At 35.6% G+C, this 21,852-nt stretch overlaps 1 protein-coding gene across 1 annotated transcript; it reads left to right on the top strand.

Moving 5' to 3' along the window:
* Nucleotides 1-9: 9 nt before the first annotated feature.
* Nucleotides 10-20,213, top strand: LOC136035430 (U1 small nuclear ribonucleoprotein A-like). The gene is made up of 4 exons (XM_065717239.1): nucleotides 10-168; nucleotides 9,704-9,987; nucleotides 13,301-13,488; nucleotides 19,966-20,213. The coding sequence occupies exons 1-4, from the start codon at nucleotides 105-107 to the stop codon at nucleotides 20,123-20,125; spliced, it is 696 nt and encodes a 231-aa protein (XP_065573311.1). The 5' UTR covers nucleotides 10-104; the 3' UTR covers nucleotides 20,126-20,213.
* The last annotated feature ends 1,639 nt before the right edge of the window (nucleotides 20,214-21,852 follow it).

Below are 21,852 nucleotides of genomic sequence, written 5' to 3'. Positions count from 1 at the left end.
GTTTCGAAAAGTTTCGCCGCATTTTTAACCGGACTAGAAGAAGAAAGGCAGAAAAACGATCAAACACAATTACAGGCCAATAGAGAAGATAATATTCTGTCATAATGGACATCAGGCCCAATCATACTATTTATATTAATAATTTGAATGAAAAAATTAAGAAAGAGGGTGAGATAATTTTTTTGTATTAAATAGGTTTGACACTTATCTTAGGCAGAACCCAGTATTGGTTAGATAAATTTGAAGCAGTTTGAATTAGCCTACTGACCTAGGGAAAAGGAGAACATAACAAGCAGTGCCTTTTATTATGCTCTTTCCGAATACAATAATTGCTTTGCTTACAAATCCAATTTTAAGCCCATTATGAACCCTCTTTTTTCTTGTTTTTAGCTATTTAAAAGGGTTAGAGTAAACAATTCTTACTTTACCATATGCAGAATAATCATAGTTAACAAATTCCAACTGCAGTTGTGCTATACTTTACCCCCTACCCCTCAGTATGTCCAAAGCCCAAATCATATACAGGCCTGTTTACCATGAGTTTCCTGGTTGTTGATTTTTAAATTTACCTGTATACTGGTTTAAGCAAGAGTGATGCTAAAAGAGATATATAAGCAGTAGCCTAGGCCTATCAAAAATAGCCTAAGAGATAAAGGTATCATCTTTGAGGGTCTATAAAGGGTTGAAAATTGAATTTGTGAGGAAAGCAATTGTTATAGGCTATTAGGAAAGAGGGTAAAATTTAGATATCCACCATACAGCTAACATAAAATAGTATAGTTTATATGTAGATAAAAAATCATTAGCCAATCAGTATATATAGATTTTTTTTTTTAGCTACAATTGATGAAAGTCTAGGCTATATACAGGAATCTTTAAATTTACCAACTAGTTGGCTATTATATCTCATCTCTATTTAAATTTCAGCCAGAATTAGCCAATTAATCTGCTAAATATAATATTATACAGACTATACACTAATAAATTAGCTGACTAGGCTAGTTGGTTATTAATATCCAGGTAAATCTTATAAACTTTAGTTTATCTAGGAAATAAACTTTAGTTACAGAAGCAATTGATGGATACAAATATTTGAACTACTCATACCATCTGAAAAGACTGAAACTCTCCACTCTTGTCTACAGACATAAAAGGGGTGATATTATTATGATGCATAAGCTCCTGAATTCTAACCCTCCATTGAATAAGCCATTTCAACTTGACCAGTCTTCCAGAACTAAGGGGCATAATTGGAAACTATATCAGAAGAGAGCTGCCACTAGACTACACAATATCTTCTTTACTAATAGAATATTGAGTTTGTGGTATTTGCTCACCAAAGAAGTGGTCACTGCTCCCAGTACTGCCACCTTTAAAAGGGCCATTAATGCAGAATGGTCATCAAAGTTGTGGGATGCTGTTGAGATGTCCAACCATCATTATCACTAACCAGTGATTCTACAGGATTTAATCCTTATTTTGCTGGACAATGTGATCTAAGGTAATTAAAATAGCCAACTACTCAGCTATCAAAAAGTTTCTAATACATTTTTGGACTTGGCCAACTAGTTGGCTATTAAGATCCCAGTTATACATAAGGTTTGGTTTTTTTTTTTCTAAACTAGTCAGCCATCAATTAAGTTTCTAATACATAGTAGAATTAGCCATTTAGTTTGCTGTTAAAGTCCAGCTTTATACACATGTTTAGATTAGCCAGTCAGTTGACTGTCAGATTGCACTTATATATGCACTCCTGCTTAAATTAACCAACTTGTCAGCTGATAAAAGAACTGTAATAAAATTTCTAATATACTTGAAGAACTAGTTGACTGTTAAGATCTCACATATATACCTTTCAGCCTGAAGTAGTCAATTAGTTTGCTATCAATACAAGAGCAACATCCAGCTCATTGAAGGTGTCCAAAGGAGAGTGACCAAATGCATTGATGGCTTATGTAGTCAGTCAGCCTTACTGCAGTAGATTACAATCTGCTAACCTCCCAACACTTGTTTATGCTGTAGGCATAATTACATGATGTTCACTTACAGGCATCTCCATTAAGCAAACCAGAAGCTGGTCACCTTCTTGCCCCACCAAAGATAAACAAGGACTTTCCAAAAGTTGTTCAAATCTGCCATTAAGACCAAGATCTGACTAGATTTTTTTTTCAGCTAGCAAGTGGTGAACAATTGGAACCAATAAGTCAAGAGACAATCTCTGCAACCTCACATAAGGAATTCAAAACAAGGCTCAACAAGGAATGGGAGGCCAAACCATGGAGATTCCAGTGAGAAAACCCCTCCCAGCTTTCACCATTGTAACACTTTTGGAAGGCAATAGAAAGTCAGCTTGGAGGATAATGCAGCTTGTCATACTCTACCATCTTGCACACTCAATCCAAAGTTGCTGTTGTGCAGTGGTACCAACTCTAAATTGCTGGAGAGTTCTTGAACCACACCTACCTAATGTGATCACTGTTACCAAGTGGGCTTAAATTTTATCTCTCCATCACTCTCTAGTCCTGATGGTTTGTCACTTGATCTTAACACAGTGACCTGATCTATTGCCACCATCAACTATAGAGCATCACAGTTCTTGCAACTAATTCACTCTGAAGTGTGAAATAAGGTAATACAGTTTCTAATAGCTTATACAGCAGAATTAGCTAACTAGTTGGCTATCTCACTATTTATTCTTTGGGTTTTTGAAAGTCCCACCTAATTATCACATTTATATGGTTTGTTAGCTAACATTGTTTTTTGGCAATGTTTTGTTCAACATTTCTATTTCTACTATACTAACAAAACCATTCCCTGGCTCTCTTTGCTTTCAATTGGGTAATTCGGCAATTTGAAGACCTAATATAAGAGATAGAAACTTTACCAATAATATTTTCTTCTTGCTGAATAGAAAAAGACCAGCACAATATTTACCCCATTACTCCTAAACAAGCTCTTTGTTTGCAAGAATCTGAAGCTGAAGATGTTACCTTAAATTGCATGTCCAGTGAAGTAAAAGGGTGATGAACCTCCTGTAGAATATCTTGCTGGTGGTGTGACATGATTATGGTCTGGCATCCCATGTTAGCCTACACTCTGCATTGGCCCAGTCCTGATCAAATCTCTTCTGGAATGCATTTATGGTTTTGAACTGGATGGTGGCTTTGCAGAGGCTGTTCCAATAAAGGATGGTGCATACAGAGAAAAATTGCTGGTGCTCATGTTCATGGCAATAGGTGACTTACAGCTTCTTTGTGTGACCTCTTGTAATACTTACAAGGGATGAGGAGAAAACTTGACTTGAGAGGTTGTTTTCTAGCAGTTTGCAAGTAGCAATTGTGTCTCCTCTCTTTCTTTGATAGACTAGGGTGGGGAGTTTGAAGGATACAGGGCATTCCTCTTATGGCTTGTCTTGCAAAGTTGGTATGAGCTTTGTTGCTTGCCTTTTGACACTCAAGTGCTTTAATATCTATTTTATAATGGGAAGACACTAGGGTCACTCCAGATGTGGACATACAATAGCTTTGTACAGCTTCCTGGTGGTAAATATTTGTTTTATAAGTCCTAGGGCTTGGTCTGCTTTACCAACTTGAGCTTATGTGTGGCTGTGGAACTTGAGTTTGTGATCAACAAGAACCCCTAGGTCCTTATTCCCACTTACAATCTCAAGTTGTATTATATTAGCAAAATAAGCTAAATATTATCTGAAGATGACAAGAAAAAAGCAAGATATTCCACATCTGTGACCCCTCCTACTTAATCATAGTAAAATGATGAGAAAGGGAAAATCTAAGTTAATTGGCACTTTAAATCAATTATAATTTGCATTTTGCTAAAATAATCACTTCTTTTTCTCAATCCTGGCCTCTGCTTTTCTAACCCCCTTTTCCCTAACCCTACTATTACTGGCTTTTCCCTAAATAAAATCCAGTCAACACCCTTGTCCCTACCCCTTCCCCCCCTCTCCATTGAAAAAATGTTAGCTCTTGTTGGCAGACAATCATACTTTGCTGATTTCCTTTCCTGTATATACATAGACTCAATTCTGTAGCCAAATGGTTCACTATTTTATATTCTTGTGTGTACTTCAACTGTTTTTCAATTGCCAACTGATTGGCTATTTTCAGGATGTTTATAAATAAAGCAGAAAATGATGGGAAAGAAATTGGAAAGCACAATATTGACTCTAAAAGCACAACAACAGAAGACAAATGCAGAAAGAGTTCTACAAGGTTTTGGACAGAGTGTTAAGTGAGTTTGAAGAGGGTTGTTCTATCCAGCTGCCAGTGCTAGAAGCCACACGTTGCCTTGACCCCAAATCCAAAGATTTTATGGACTTGGATTTACTTCTTGTGATCACAACATACTTTGATCAGGCAGGAATCAATGCTATGCAGCTGAAGTGTCAAGTTTTAATCGCTTGTGAATTTTTGTTGCAGCTTCTACAGAAACCAGCAAACTCTTTAGATATCTTCTAAAGCCTTGGAGAATTGAAAGAAGCTTAATCTGAGCTTCTTAAGGTTGTCAGGGTAGTCCTCATGCTCCTGCTCACAATGTGCTCAAAAGAACGTGTTTCCTCTGTGTTGACGTTTATGAAGGACTAACCCCAGTCAACAATGGAAAACAAGCAACATTTTTATTTGCTGCTTATATTCTCTGAGAAAGCTACAGTGAAGGAGCTTGATTTTGAGAAGCTTGTCAACAATTTCATTAAAATGAAGTAAAGGAGATATCCATTACTGAAGCAACTGTACATAAGTTTCTTATTTATACAGTAAATGTTCCATTTTGGTCCTTATTTAAGCTGCAACAATAGAACCTCAAAGGTATTACAGTACCTAAAGGCATCTTCAAATTTTTTTTAATTTTTAAGGCTGTATGGGGCCCAATATCAATGTTTGCCCCCCCCCCCTAAGGTTTTCTGAAATGGCGCCACTGATGGCTTGAGTAGAATTTTAAGTCATTTCAACGTTTTTTATTTCTAAATTTGGGAAACATATCTGCATATCTTTGAAACCTCATACTTAGGAATTGAGCAAAGTTGTGAAGCTGAAAACACTTTCTTTTAAACTTTGTTTAAGCAAAAGATCTATTTTGCAAGGTTTCACTTTTATAACACAAATTTTCTTAAAGGTCAGTGCCTTCTAGAGGGAGAAGGAGTGGTGGTAGGTACTTAAATAATCCTTCCTGGGACATACTTTAATCTGTAGATCCATCACTGAAAGTTTCGTTTTACTAACCAAACCCCTTTCCAAGATAGCAAAAAGTAGCTTGTCTTGAATTTTATCAGAAAGAGCTTAAAAACAGACATTGAGTGGTATGTTCTCCTTATTCCTACTTTAAGCTTAATATGCAGTCATCTGTGGCACACCTTATGAAATGCATTAGCAAAGTCCAACAAAATCATGTCAACTGGGAAACCCTTGTCTTTAAGTTTGGCAACATATTAATATGCATCAATAAGGTTGGTCTCAACTGATCTAGCAGAACAAAAACCATGCTGGCACAGGGAAAACAGCTTATTTTGATTCAGATGTTGAATGACTGCAGAGTTGACTATGCTTTCGAGTATTTTTCTCACAGCTGAGGTGATACTGATGGGTCTGTAGTTAAGTGCCTCATCTCTGTTACCACCTTTGTACACTGGGGCAATACATCCCAACTTCCATTCTGCAGGTATCAGTATCTTTAAATATAGATCTTTAAATATAATATCATATAATATAATATAATATTTATAATATAATATCATATAATATAATAAAATATTATATAAATATAATATAATATTTTAATATTTAATAAAGTATCTTTAATTGTAATATCAGTATCTTTAAATATAGATACTTCTGGAAAAGCTTGGTAAAAGGAAGAGACAGTTCAGCATGTGCTTCTTTGAGAAGTCAAGGGGAAATGCCACCTGGTCCAACTAATTTATTTGAGTTTAGACTTTTAAGACATGTTTCAAGGTAAATTCTATTAGTAGTAATATCATCATATTGACATCAATATTGCTTGTCATGTTCCACCCAAATCTATACCCTCTCATCATATCTGGAGCTAAAGCAGATGGTACTGCTCTAGCAGAAAGGTACAGGTTTTGCTTCTTCTATGCTCTGTTTTCAGTAATAATCTTATTAAAACATGCCAGAAATTCTATGAGGCTCATCTTTGGTCCCTTACCTCCTTCCATGTTGAACAGAGTAGACACATTCATGACTGTCATCCCTAAATATTCACAAAAAGGGCCAAGTACCATTTATTTCATGAATAATAATGACAAGCCAGTCATGAAGTTTGATAACTCTTGTGTGTTGATGGGCCTCATGCAGAGGATTTGGCTGGTCAAAACACATTATATTCTTCTCCTGCTTCACTCTTCCTTCAATGGGCTTTAGGGGCTTGAGGCTAAGGTGATTTGTTGCTGTACTACTGTAGGTGATTTGTATTCACTATGTTGTTATCCTGTCATTTTACTACAAGTGTGTTATTCACACCATTAGACCAGTAACCCTAATTACCTCTCCTCTCCTTGAAATCAGTATCAAAGGGAAGAGTGGCCTAGCAATCTGTTTGTTTTGTTAAGTCTTCAATTACTCTGGACATAACAGTACTCAGATTACATGGTAGCTGATGACTGATGAAGAAATTATTGAAGTGAATCTCATTGCTGTTGCCAATCTCTACAATCTTCAAGAGCTGCTTGACAACACAAGTTCCAAGGCTATCCTTGACAGTGCCAATTTTTATTTATTGTATTTTCAAAGTTGCTTCCAATATATCCAAGAAAATTTCAAGTTTGTAGTATGAATAGTTTAGCTGCAAATGACTGAACATGTAAATAAACACTTGACACACTCCTGAGACCCTAGCTTAACAAGATAACTTAATTGATCAGAATAACGAATGTTTTAAATATGTTCTCCATATGTTTGTTGGTCTGTCTGTCTGTTGGTCCTGGTTTTGCTACTTTAGGCACTTCCAGGTAAGCCAGGACGATGAAATTTGGCAGGCTTATCAGGGACCAGACCAGATTAAATTAGAAATAGTCGTTTTCCCGATTTGACCATCTGGGGGGAAGGAAGTGGGGGGCCAGTTAATTTGGAAAAAAATAGAAAAAAGGAAGTATTTTTAACTTAAGAACAGTTGATCAGATCTTAATGAAATTTGATGTTTGGAAGGATATCGTGTCTCAGAACTGTTATTTTAAATCCCGACTGGATCTGTTGACATTGGGGGGGGGGGGAGTTGGGAGGGGGAAACCTAAAATCTTGGAAACCGCTTAGAGTGGAGGGATTGGGATGAAACTTGGTGGGAAAAATAAGCACAAATCCTAGATACATGATTGGCACAACCGGAACTGATTCGCTCTCTTTGGTGTAGTTAGGGGGGGGGGTTAATTCTGAAAAATTAGAAAAAATGACGTATTTTTAACCTATGAACTGGTGATTGGATCTCAATTAAATTTGACATTTAGAAGGATATTGTGTCTCAAAGCTCTTATTTTAAATCCCGACTGGATCTGGTGACATTGGGGGGAGTTTGGGGGGTGGAACCTAAAATCATAGAAAACGCTTAGATTGGAGGGATCGGGATGAAACTTGGTGGGAAAAATAAGCAGAAGTCTTAGACACGTGATTGACATAATTGGAACGGATCCGCTCTATTGGAGGGGGGGTTTAATTCAGAAAAATTAGAAAAAATGACGTATTTTTGACTTACAAAGGAATGATTGGATCTTCATGAAACTTCATATTTAGAAGGACCTCGTAACTCCGATCTCTAATTTTAAATCCCAACCGGATCCAGCGGCATTGGGGGGGGGTGGACTGGAAATCTTAGAAAATACTGAAAGCGGTGAGATCAGGATGAAACTGGATGGGAAGAATAAAAACCTGTCTAAGATACAGGACTGACATAACCAGACCAGATATGCTCTCTTTGGTGGAGTTGGGGGGGGGGGTAATTTGGAAAAATGAGATATTTGTAACTTATGAAAGGGTGACCAGATCTTAATGAAATTTGATATTTAGAAGGATCCTGTGACATTGGGGGGATTTGGAGGGGGAAACTGGAATTCTTGGAAAACATGAAAATTGGGGTATTTTTATCTTACGAATAGATGATCGGATCTTAGTGAAACTTGATATATATATATATATATATATATATATATATATATATATATATATATATATATATATATATAGAAGGATCTTATATCTCAGATGTTCCATTTTCGACTCGAATTGGATCTGGGGACATAGGGGGTTGGTGGAGGGAAACAGAAATCTTGGAAAACGCTGAGAGTGGAGAGATCAAGATGAAACATGATGGGAAGAATAAGCACAAGTTCTAGATACGTGATTGACGTAATTGGATTGGATCCGTTCTTTTTGGAGGAGCTGGGGGGGGAGGGTAATTTGGAAAAATTAGAAAAATTGAGGTATTTTAACTTAAGAACGGGTGATCGGATCTTAATGAAATTTCATATTTAGAAGGAATTCATGTCTCAGAGCTCTTATTTCAGATCCCGACCAGATCTGTTGACATTGAGGGGAGTTGGAGGGGAAATCTTGGAAAACGCTTGGAGTGGAGGAATTGGGATGAAGCTTGGTGGATAGAATAAGCAAATGTCCTTGATATGTGATTGACGTAACCGTACTGGATTCGCTCTCTTTGGGGGAGTTGGGGGGAGAGGTTCAGTGATTTGGCGAGTTTGGGGCTTCTGGGCGTGCTAGGACGATGAAAATTGGTAGGCGTGTCAGGGAGCTGCACAAATTGACTTTATAAAGTCGCTTTCCCAGATTCAACCATCTGGGTGGCTAAAGGGAGAGGAAAAATTAGGTATTTATAACTTACGAGTGGGTGATCGGATCTTAATGAATTTTGATATTTAGAAGGACATCATGACTCAGAACTCTTATTTTAAATCCTGACCAGCATTAAGCCTCTGATTTTCCTTTTAAATCAATCTATTGATTCTTAGAATTTTGTTAGAGCTCATACCATATGAGGTCTTGCCTCATCACAAGTGCCATATGAGCTCTTAGCTCTTGTTTATTTAATTTCTGGTCATTTTGAGTTTGAATTAATATAAGAATTTATTTCTGCTGATATTAAAATTAATATGGGATTTACTTTTCTTTGAAAAACTTTACTTTTGGGAAGTTCTTTTTTAATTAATCTAAATAAGAAAGGGAGGTAAGAATGTTCATAAGAGCTAGAAATTGAAGCAAGCCGAGTATTGCACCACATGACATACCTGAGAAAATAGGCTTGGGATCAGAGAAAACATTCATATGCTTCACTGGCAGCAAATAACAACCAAATAAACTTTGAAAGTTTAGAAGTTCTACACTTTTTAAAATGTGAAAATGTGCTCCCAAGACTCAAATAATTTATTATTAATGTACCATGTTTTATCAAGCTTTTAGTTATGATTAAAGTAAACAAAGGTAGTTTGCTTTTAATACACTCCTGCATTTCTTATTTGGAAAATTTTGATTCTGTAGTTCAATTATTACATATTCCCTTCTGTATAATCTTTTTATGGAATGTCTTTGCATTCTTAATGATTTAAGGTTACCTCTAAACAGAAATTTAGGTCCTCCTTTTGAACAATTTAGATGCTCTTCCTCCCAGTCAAAGACAGAATATCAGTATCTGTCAAACGAATTAATGTTTTCTCTTTCTTTTGTAGAGCTGAAGAAATCCTTGTATGCTATATTTTCTCAATTTGGAGCTATTTTAGATATCATAGCTTTGAAAACATTGAAAATGCGAGGTCAAGCCTTTGTAATATTCAAGGACATTGGGGCTGCAACCAATGCACTTAGATCTATGCAAGGATTCCCGTTCTATGATAAACCAATGAGGATTCAATATGCCAAGGTTGACTCAGATGCTATTGCCAAAGTGAAAGGGACATTCACTGAAAAAAAGAAGAAAGTCAAGGAGATAAAAAAAGACAAAAAGAAAGAACAGGTAGGCTACTCAGCAGCCTCCTCAGGCTACGGTCTAATGTAAATAAGTGAATATAAGAAGACAGAGAATAACTTTCTATATACACAGGTCCTACCCTTTAAGGTGTAGGGTACATTAGGAAAGGGATATTTTCAGGCCTGTGGGATGTCTTTATTTTTATTTTGAATTAACATCAAGTAGTTATGGACATCAAGTCATGGCTAATTGTAGAAAAAGCCAAGACAGATGGTTCAATTGAGTGAGAGTCAGATCTGGCATTAATTCCCTTATTAGGATTGTATATACCTGTATAGAACCTCATAGGATTGTATTAACCTGTTTTGATTCAGACTAGTGTGAGGGGAAAATCACATCTCTGTGGATGCATAAATATTGATATGCCTGTATAGGGGGGGGGGGGGGCTCCTGAGTGGGCTAAGTAGGACTTCTTAGTTAAGACAATGAACATTAATATGTATATTTTTCATGCATATACTAGTGAAAGTCCAAATTGTTTCAGCTTCACATCTGGAAGCCTATACCATCAGAGAAACAAAGAGAGAAGAACTTTTCTCTGTTGATGAAGGTTCCTTTATATGAAACCACAAATATTCAGACTTTTGTAAATAACTAAATGCTCACTGTCTTAATTAAACGTTTTATCTGTAATAATATTTTCATTTTAATTGTAAATAGAAAGGCAGTGTGATCTGAGACATTGTTTGTTCATATTTAATTGTGAGCAGATGAAATTATTGAAAAATAAACAAAAGTTAAAACTCAAGGAATACAGTGGTCTTTCTTTTTTGCTCTTTTCTTTTTCGTATGTAGACTGGGAAATTATGTTAAATTACAATAATTTTAATCTCAAAGACTAACTTCTGAAAGTTTAAGACACCTCCTCCTAAAAAAAAAAAAGTAAATGAGTACAACACTTCCAACCCTTAACAAATTTCCCCGCATTCCTTCTGACTCATCAAAACCATAATGGATTAAATGATGGAAGTTGGGGCAAATATGGCAATAGCTGATGGTGAATTATATGAAGTTACCTCTAGTTATGCATAAAGAAAAGAAAATATATATCAATAAAAAGTCACAAATCAGATTCTATCTCTTGTCAAATATTACCCTTACCTGGGTTCAATCTTTGAAATGACTAAATCCGTTTTTGATGAGAGAAAAAATTTATGAAGATGAGACAACGTTAAGGAGTAGTAGGCAAAAGTACTAAATACCAAAAATGTCATTGATGCTCGCATTAGGTGCCCTTGTTTGTCTCAAAAGAACTCAGCAAAGGCAGCATACCTATTCCATTGGTCAGTGAAGAATTAATAGGAATCTCATTCCGGTTATCAGCGTTATATGGACTTGGTAAGCCCTATTTTTAAGGCTCCATCTTCAGCAAATCACTGCTTTTCACATTATTACAGACTAGCCAAAAAACTCGTCAGAGAATGGACATAAAAAAGAAAAAGAGCCACGGCATATACTCTTCTGTGAGCACCAGATAAAAAAATTGCTGCCCCTTTAGCGTCATAAAAAATTGTTATTCCTCCCCTTCCATCCAAAAAATAAACTTAAGGTTTCAGTTTGGTTCCCCATACAAGAAATGCAATAGGGTATGCTTGCCAAACCATGGACGGAATTTGTCACATTTCAATGAAAGCTACTAAGAGCATGCAATTTCTTTAAACTGATACAATACTTGCTTGCCTTCAGGCCTTAGAGATAAAAAAGAAAGAAAAAAGGCAAATAAAATCCTGAATAACCAATCTCACGCCTATTTCTTCCGACTCATTATATATTCATGCCTACAAACTTTACACTACTATGGGGAAGCTGTCCATTATAGATAACTAAGGTTGGAAAATGTTTTTCAGTCCAAAGAAGCCCACCAAAACAAAGAAAACTGAGAAGAATTATCCATCAATGACTATCCAGTGCAAATACTGTGCCATTTACTAGGCTATAATTTCTTTGAAGGGTGCCACTCCCTAAGATTATCCTCCAGCACCGTTTGCAGTAACGGTCCTGGTTAGGCAAACTCACCGAAGATCCACCTTGACGCCACTTTTAGGCTACGTAAGCATGATTTTCCTTTTGGAGATAAGGATGGAGGAAGGATCTTATGAAGGAAAGAAAATCCCAAACCATCTGACAATACCAGAACAAGTCCAACCTTTTGTACCCAGCCTATCCTCGTTATGGCATCCATCAGGGCTATATATATATATATATATATATATATATATATATATATATATATATATATATATATATATATATATATATATATATATATATATATATATATATATATATATATATATATATATATATATATGCATATATATATACTATGATTAAAGAGCGCTAAATATGAAAATCATTTATAAACCTTGCATAAAATATGTCAAATTACGTATGAACTAACTTTAAGCAGTCAAATGAGATTTCGGTCATGATGGCTAAACTTCATCCCACTCCTTGGAATTCTGTTGGGGGTTATACGCAATCCATTCTATTTATCACAAACTATGCGGTTGGTATGGCACCCACCGCAACCCAGCAAAGAACGAATTTTTATATTGGAGTAACGATTAATATTGGAATTGGAGTAATGTAACGATTTCATTACTTGATAAATTAACTTAAAGATTTACTTTGAGAAAGCACAGCTTTTATAGAAGAAAGCTTTGTGGAAACAATAGAATGATCAGAATTTTCTAAATACTTGTTAAATAATTGATGTTACCAACATTAAAACACATTTCTTATTGATAAATTGAGTCTTGTTGCAGGAGCTAAGCTTAATTCCTAATTTCTACACATCACTACCTAATTTACTATTCTTGGACCAACATGGTTAAATAATTTCCCCTTTTTTATCAACTAAAACAGCAAACTATTAAAATATACAGGTCCATAAAAATGTTATTATGAAAACAAATGATGTTTTGTAAACTTAGAAAACTCCCTCGTATCCGCTGTCTCGTGAGATAGTTATGTTAGGTTTACTATATACCGTTTAAACATTTTGCCCCTCAGTTAATTTGGATTCCAATTAGCTGAAATCACTATTCGACATAGTTGCACATAGTTCCATCCATCTTCCAGTTGGCGAATCAGAAGGCTTATTTTCCAAATGGTGGGGGATGATATTTTAAACAGGACGTTTTTGGGCCTAATTATTTTGTTGTTTCTTCTTGGAGATTCCCCTTATCTCCCTGTAATGTCCATTTCCTACTTTCAGCATCAGTTTATTAGGACTAAAGAGAATCTACTGTGTTTACATTTACTATTTATGGCTTAGATTTCTTTTTGTTTTTAGAGGAAAGAGGCTCCTCTTCCTCCTCCAGCTTATGGTGCTCCAGCACCTTTTACTCCAAGTGCCATGCCAGCTGTTCAACCTCCAATACAAGCCGCTCCTGTCTTGGAGCAGCCTCCTAACCAAATCCTCTTCCTCACTGGTTTGCCTGAAGAGACAAATGAAATGATGTTGTCAATGCTCTTCAACCAGTAAGTTGATTCATATTCTATTAGATTTACATATAAGTACAGTTTTGTTGGTCTGAATTACGTGGACAATGATGGCAGGTAATGGCCGTTGATTCTTGTATCTGGACAAATTGTAGACGTTCAACATATCAAAACCGGTAGCAATTTGAATTGTAGCTAACTCGAAACAGTGAAATATATCCACAATGTAGTTGATTTTTGACAGCTGTTTCACTGTCATGCCCGAAACCTAAAAGGGCTTCTCTGAAGTGAGATGTTGTGCTCGAAGGCCACCTAGTGTGTCTCTGTCAACATTACAAGACGTTTATAGAGGTATACTTCATAAAAGGTGGGGAATATTAGCCGTAATTTCAACTAGGAATCTTTCTGGTCTTTTAATTCTGTGAATTAAAGATCCACTCCCGCTCAGACGAAGTTTAATACTCCTGTCTTTCTCCTAAAATAAGTTGGTGATGGAATTGGGCTGTCGAGGGGTCATGGGGTCATTTTTCCGTCTCTGTGAACCGTGTGAAATGACTGTAGAGGTCTACTTCAGGAAGAGCATTCAAAAAGGCCTAGCCCTAATTTGAACTGAGAGTGTTTCAGTATCCATAGGTAAAAATTAAACATTCTTTTTAGAGAGAGGCAGAAATTTATTAAAACAACAATAGAGAAAACAAATACCACAGATTTCAATTCATCCCTCTGTCCCGAGAGGCCTCTATGGACATTACCAGACATAATTTTATGCAATATATTGCAAAATTAAACCAAATTGTTTAGAAATAGTCTGTGGTTCTATATGAAACGATTTGGATCATTAAAAATGGTCAACTGACAAGCTACTAAGGCTACTATTATAGTCTGTGGGGCCAACCTGTCTCTTATACATAATATGGTAGATGGTAATAAGCTTACCTAAGTTATGGATGTCAGGTCTAGATTTTGTTTAAACGATAATTTCGACGGGATCTGTGCCTGCCATCATTAGGTTCAAATTTAAATTTCTTGCCAAAAAAAAAATTCTTTCTGTCAAGAGATTTGAATTTGAACCTGATGATGACAGGAACAGGTCCTGTCGAAATTGCTGTTTAAACAAAATCATGACCTGACATCCATAGCTTGGGTAAGCTTATTACAATCTACCATTATTATACTTAGATTACTTTTGCTCTCCTACAAAACTTTGCAATTCCAGATATCCCTTTTGTTGTAGACACAACGATATATATGCTGTAGAAACCCCATTGATATTTTTTAATCGCCGTAATAGAGTGTTATTTCAGTGATTCAAGTTTTAATGTCATGCTCCACGAAATATATTAACATGCCTTGTTTGATAAGCCTTGCGCCATGTGAAGAAAAAAATAACCACAAGTGATCAATCGTGATGAAAATATATATGCTGCAAGAATGAAATTAAAAACGGAAATTTCACTAAAAGAAAAACTGGCCATCAGTATTTTTCTTCTATGGTGGAGTTAACTTTATTATTGAGTATTGTGTCTTTTTAGAATTATACGCTTATTTTAATGATTTTCCGCTTTTTAAATCCTTTCTATAAATAAAGAAAAAATTCTCAATTCTTCAAAATAGGGATTTATTAAATTACTGACTTAAGTGTTAGACTAACTATCTTTGCTCCCGCCCTGCAAAACGTAGGGTTGCCAAGTAGCAGCGCTACTTGGCAGATTTTGTATGAAACAGCAAAAAGTAGCAATGCTGCTTGGCACTTTTCATGGTCTAGTAAAATTTATTGGCAGATTTTGTCTGAAAATACCAGTGCTTCCACTATCCCCGAATTTTCGGGGATTCCCCCCAAATTCTGTCTTCTCAAAAAAAAAATTGGATCCCCAAAAACCCCCTTTCGTTCAGGGTTGCCACCCCTAATGATTTATCACTTTTGACAATCCATCCCTAGTAACTATCACTTTCATTAAACTTGACATAACTTTCACTACTTTCCAAATTTTTTGTCTCACCTATTTACTACACATCAAAAACTAGACATAGATGATGGAATTACTGGCCTTTCTCCCTATGTTAGTAAAAGCATAATGTTTATAAGACTATACCATTTCATTAAAGATTCTCTTGTGACTCGTGGTAAAGAATTTCATTTGAACACGTTTACGTTCAGTGTAATTCTGAGCATAGATGCAAAGAGGGTTTTTTAGACAGCTTGACCACGAGTTTAAATTTTGTTCTTTTGATATTCTGTCTAATTTTCAAAGGTCTGAAAATATAAGCGAGTTAGATTGAAAAATTATTCTAAAATGAAAAAGGGAAAGCATGGTACCTTTGCAGAGAGGGGGGGAAAGGATTTTGTGATAAATTTGGAGACATTTTCATTATCGAGCTATAAATTAGATGGACATACAACTCGAGACCTTTTTTCGTGCTCTTTAAAAATATGATCGTCGTTTTACTCAGAAATTAAATGGACCCTTTAAGATGATACCTTTTTCTCTTTATTTCTCCAATTTAGTTTGAGTCTTATTTTCTTTTGCTCTAGATTTTGGCATAACATATTAATCTTAAATACATAATAATTGAATGCGTAATAGATTGAAGGGTACTTATATATTATACTGCCAAAACTCAAGTTGACGCTGTGTAAAACTCGAGAACACACCAGTTTTATCTGTCTGTATTAAAAAAAAAAAAAACATTTAGCTTATACTCAGTGGAAAACAAGTGGCAGGTTACAGAATACATTGGAATCATATAATTTGGGCTATGTATTTGCACATTAGGGATAGGGATGGGGGTTAGGTTAGTTTAGGTCAGGTCAGGTTACCACCCCTAATATGCAAATATAGCCCAAATTTGTTTCTAAAGTATTATAGTTGCATCATGTTTTGGTATTTTCACAAGGATTAACCTATCCTCACTTCACAGAGTGTTGGCGGTATAATACACAAGTACTGATTAAAGGAATTGATTCAACAAAAAAGGAAAATTCAACAAAAATTTGTTGAATTTTGCTTCATTTGGTGTGTAAAAATTAAGTACTTTTCTTTTTTCCTTCCTTTTGTGTACTTCCTTTTTTGAGGCATTTGAAATTTTTTAAATATCTAGGCCTACTTCCACAACTTCTAATGCTTGAACAATTATTAACTCTGTATGAAGGCTAATCCTGAGATAAAAACAATAGAACTAAAAGATTGGAGTTGAATTGGATTTGCCATTCAAAACCATTCCTAAATACAATCTTCTTACTGTATAAATTGCAGCCCCTCCCCTCTTCTCCTCTTAATGTGACAAAATTAAGATATAGATTATATTCAAATTCAGGAAATAGTTGATTAAAACGGAAGCAACTCCAAGACATGATTCATACAAAATTGTATATTATATGCGAAAGTAAAAATTTGGTTATTATTTCCAGATTGTTTTCTTGTAAAATTTTATATTATTTTTAGACTTTTTACGAACGGTTAGTCTTTATTTCTTACTCTGCTACCTAATATCTGTATTTGAAGATTGGTCAAACAGTTCGTGGTAATGAACTGTAAGTAACTCGACCCAACAGGAACCAAAACTCTAAAAAAGAGCAACTACAAAACAAAAAAAAGCTGTTTTTATTTTTGATATTCTTTTCTTCTTCTTTTTTACCAGGTGCGGTATCTCTTCTGAAATATCTCTTCTCATGAGATTTATGTATCTCCTCTCTTCTGCAAGAAGAGATGTATCTATTCTCAAGCTGCTGTTTTTTAAAAATTGTTCAAACCAAAACTTCATTGAGTTTCAATGTTGCTATGAGAAAATATACTTTTAAGTCGTTGTTATCCTTCGTCCTTGTGGACAATTTTTTACTTACTCCACTTCTATTCAACTGAAAGTAAATATTTGTCCAAATCTCACACAAATAGCCAAATTTCCTCAAAATTGTTTATTTATCAGTTGAAAGAATCTTAAAAGGGCTGGTAGCTATCAAGGTGTACATACAGTTAAAGCAGGTAATGGTAAAGCTGGAACGTGGAAGATTAGTAGCCTAAAACAGCCACACTACAATGTAGCAGCAGGTCTCTGTGTATTATTCTCTGTTTGTTTTGGGGATTAGATTAGGGCAAAACTAATATCACAGCTTCATAATGCATGTGACTACATAATTAGTCACATACATACATAATTACTATGTATAATTCTATGTATAGACTATATGTGACTATATGTATAGTCACATGCTACATAATTAGTCTGTATAATTCTCTGTTTGTTTTGGGGATTAGATTAGGGCAAAACTAATATCACAGCTTCATAATGCATGTGACTACAAGGCTGCCTATCAATATTGTTCTCCCAGAAAATCAAATGGTGCTTTTCATAGTTGTACTATAGTGATCAGTGAGTATCAAGCATGCAGCTGGGTATACATTATTTTTATAATACCAACATCATTGGAGTGTACAACTCCATTAATAAAGTAACAGCAGTAATCTACATATAGTATGTTTCAGACTTTGAATATTATACCCTACTAGCAGTATTGAAGTAAATGTGATATGGTACCTTTGATAAAATTGTACATATAAACTTATGGAGTATGATATTTATGGCTAGTATATGGCTTGTCACTGAATTAGATTATATTGTTAATTGTGATTTAGAAAACTATTGATATTTCTGACTGCAAGCTATACTAAGTTACATTTATTATTTTTCTGTGTATTTTACGTATAAAAATGCCCAAAGCACAGGTGCCAAACACAAGAAGTGCTGCTAAAGTATCGGCAGCTTTTAAAATTCTGCTACTGGCAGCTTTGGAACTTTTTGCTCACCTGCTTTGCTCTAAGCCATTTTTTATATTTTTGAAAAAAAAGTATTGGAGGGGAGGGGGGATAAATTTGAGACACACGGTGTTTGTTGACCCAATTTATACTGTATTTCATGAAATTTTACCGCAGAGAAAACGCATGTGGTCAGCCTTGTATTGGTAGGAAAAAATACCTTTCAAACATGTTTGCTCTCATTGGCTACTAAACTAAAATTAGTTCATGTGGTATTGTTGAAATTTTATATCGAAAGTGTTTATTTGGAGGTGAAATTACTTGAAAATTATTTATTTTATTTAGTATTCGTGGCGTCATCAGCCCTTGTATTAAATTTAATGGAATTTTCTACCATGATCTGGCATTTGTTTTGTTTCCAACGGTTCGGGTTGATGCAAACAGCAAGGGCTGAGGAGGGGGGTAGCCTCGCTCACATTTAAGAGTGCCGGGGATCAGGTCTTATCAATAAAAATCGATTCTTGTCTGTATAAACTAAAAGTGTAAAAACAGGATTGGGGTTATAATTTATAAAAAATATACTTTTTATGCTGGTTCTGATTATCCAAGATTCATTAGCTTTAAATTTACCGATTAAAAGGGGTGCAGTCATGATAAAATAACGCCATGAAATTCATCCTTTCTAGGAACCCAAAATAGAGGTTTCAAGATGTATTCTACAGAATCACGAAATCTTGCATTTTTCTGAGAAGTAGGGTTTCAGATGTGTGTTTTTTTTTGGGGGGGGGGGGTGTGTAATCGTATAGAATTAGTGTTAAAAAATTTTCTGGAGAGGACTCATTTGAGTGTGAATTTCAAAGGTAATTGCCCTTTTTAAGTAGCAAAACAAGTCACGCCACTATAAGTGCTTAATTTGTTCCATTTTGTTAGTAAAAATTCTGACATAGCAATCGCCTTAGAATTATTAAAAGCCTGTTCTGATAGCCTCCAATTTCAAAGATGTTACTGACGTGCGGTGATCTACTTGTCCGTAAACATATATGCAGTATATGAAATACTATCTATACCCTCGGTCCAGTAAGACTACTAATTATAAAGCCGCCGTGAAAAAAGTGGCGCAGTAGAGTAGCAATGCTACTTTGTAGTTTTCAATATTTTTGGCAGATTTTGTCTAGAAATACTCTTTTTAAATATAAAAATACTTTTTGCTGAAAGGAAAGCTGTCAAAACACAAGTTATGCTTTTAAAGTGTCGGCAGTTTTTTGAATTCTGCTACTGGCAGCTTTGAAACTTTGTCCATACCTTGTATAAAGTATTGCATAGTTGCCCAAAATCTATTAAAACGGAGGCCAGCAGACCTTTTCTGTGGTGGTGGGCTACTTAAAGTCTCGGAAAGTGTATTTTTCCTCCCAGGGTTTCAAATTATTTATGATCGGTGTTTCGCGTAAATATATAGCAAATGACTTAAATCCTGGCCTTTCTTTACTTGGAGGAATATATTCTGACTAAAAATGAAATATAGTCTCTGGGCAAGTTACAGTTCCCATCTGTTACTCCCTTGGAGAGTAACGGCTTCTATTTAAGCTTGATGAAATCCATTGTCTTTAGTGCGATGACTTTTCATTCGATCTAGCATTTCTTGGATAACCTGGCTGCTAGATTACTGCCAACTCTGACTTGAGTGTGATCTATTATGGCTACGATGAGGCTGTTGCTGCAAATCTAATTCTATTTATTCTTATTTGTTACACCTCTCCTTTTTCAGGTTTCCTGGGTTTAAGGAAGTTCGTTTGGTACCTGGTCGTCACGATATCGCTTTCGTTGAGTTTGAAAGTGAGATCCAATCCTCAGCTGCTCGAAACGCTCTTCAGGGCTTCAAGCTCACTCCAACCCACGGCATGAAGATTTCTTTTGCCAAAAAGTAGTTTCTGCACAGTGAATGAATCAATTTTTTACATACCTTCTGTAATTAAAATCTCTAGCTTTTCGGGGCATTGCACTAGAGAAAAATCATTGATGTTTTTCTCATTGTCCAAGTAGGCAGGTTATAGAAAAAGAGGATCTTGCAAGGGACACAAGTTCTTGTGCTTATCTCACTATAAAAAGAGTTCTGATTTAATCCCTCCAGACAGTTTGTAGTGGGGCATCATTCAAGGCAAAATTTCACAAATTAGACATTAAATCTCTGCTGAGCTAAAAGAAGCAGTTTTGGTCTTTTTTTATACTGTATGTCTAGACGGGGGGGGGGTGAAGAATCTTAGATGAAATTTAGGAACTGGTTTTATTTTTACTAGGATTGCAAGAGTGTCTTATACCCCACCGTGCAAAATGTGGCGTAGCAAAGTAGCAATGCTACTTGGTAGCTTTGGAACTTTTTCCATACCTGGTTATACCCGTGGCTCTATGAATTGCCAGCATAACTCCTATCTATTTTTCGTTCCTAATATGCTTCGAGATTTTGTTTTGAGAGTTTACAGAATGTTATTCTGTCATATTTGCCGAATAGAGGTATATCAATTAACCGAGCTTTCAGAAAATCAACATTTGAATAAAGCTATCTATCTTATCAAATGAATACTTGTTTTTAGAAATCATTCTCAAGCTTCTTTTTTTATGAATGACTCCTCGTTTGCTTTTCTAAGCCTGGCGCATTTTAATACCAAACCGAAGCTTTAGGTAATATGTGAAGCCATCTACCCCAGCGAAGTGAAAGTATTTTATTTGGTTAATAGTTCGAGTGTCCTTTTTGAGCAGGGAAAAATCATTTCTCGTTCATAGGTGGTTATAAATAGGATTCTCACTCTAAGAGCTATTTTCTTATACATAAAATAGGACTTTGTCATTCTAGTCCTAAATTACTATAAAACATTTCACGAAAATCACCCCCCCCCCCGTCCCTGCTCCATCGTTTATTAAGCTAATGATATGTTGTTGAATTGCATTGTATATATCTACAATAATTTTCCGAGTCTTCCGCGGTCACCTAGGGGATCGTGGACTTCAGCTTGAGAGCCACTATGCTAGATGTTTTCCGAAAAGGATGTCTAAAAATATTTTAGGCACTTGTTCGATTAACTGTATATATCAAACAAGCAACTACGAAAAAAAAATGATTTGGACTCTTTTTCATGGTCTATAACACGAGAACGGTTAAGACCGTTAGGTTTACAGACGAAGGATGATGATAGCCTTCCAAAAACTGGGCTTTTTGGTAGTCCAGGTAGGGCCAAAAGGAAAGCAGGCCATTTTTTAGTCGAGTGGGTACTCTTAATAGGAATGACTGAGGGGGGGGGGCAGCTATGTTACTGGTACGTCACTTAGCACAACAATGATCTATAATTAGTAGTTGCTATTTGTAGCTTCCTTTTTAGGGCAAAGGTACCAGATACTGCTATAATATGAACTGCAATATTAACTCTTCATCAGTGCGGACTGAGCTTCTTTTAGATTCCCTACCGAATAGTTACAAAATTTTGAAGAAAGATGCCTCCCATTCCTATATCCATAATAGTGGCTCACTTTCGGACATTGACCGTTGTATCGTTTCTTCTCGTGTCATCTGTGGCGAAGTCCATGTTGATCAGGATGAGCGTGATTACGACCATCTCCCCCTATCCCTCACTGTTACCCTTAATGCTACTGCTGAGAAGAA

This window comes from Artemia franciscana, chromosome 14, assembly GCF_032884065.1.
Source record: "Artemia franciscana chromosome 14, ASM3288406v1, whole genome shotgun sequence".
NCBI lineage: Eukaryota > Metazoa > Arthropoda > Branchiopoda > Anostraca > Artemiidae > Artemia > Artemia franciscana.
This window is presented reverse-complemented; position numbering and strand designations above follow the sequence as displayed.

Excerpts from the sequence above, each read along its gene's own strand:
- LOC136035430 (XM_065717239.1), top strand. The coding sequence starts at position 105 with ATGGACATCAGGCCCAATCATACTATTTATATTAATAATTTGAATGAA. Across the intron at positions 169-9,703 it reads TGAAAAAATTAAGAAAGAGG|AGCTGAAGAAATCCTTGTAT; the intron begins GTGAGATAATTT and ends TTTCTTTTGTAG. Across the intron at positions 9,988-13,300 it reads AAGACAAAAAGAAAGAACAG|AGGAAAGAGGCTCCTCTTCC; the intron begins GTAGGCTACTCA and ends TTTTGTTTTTAG.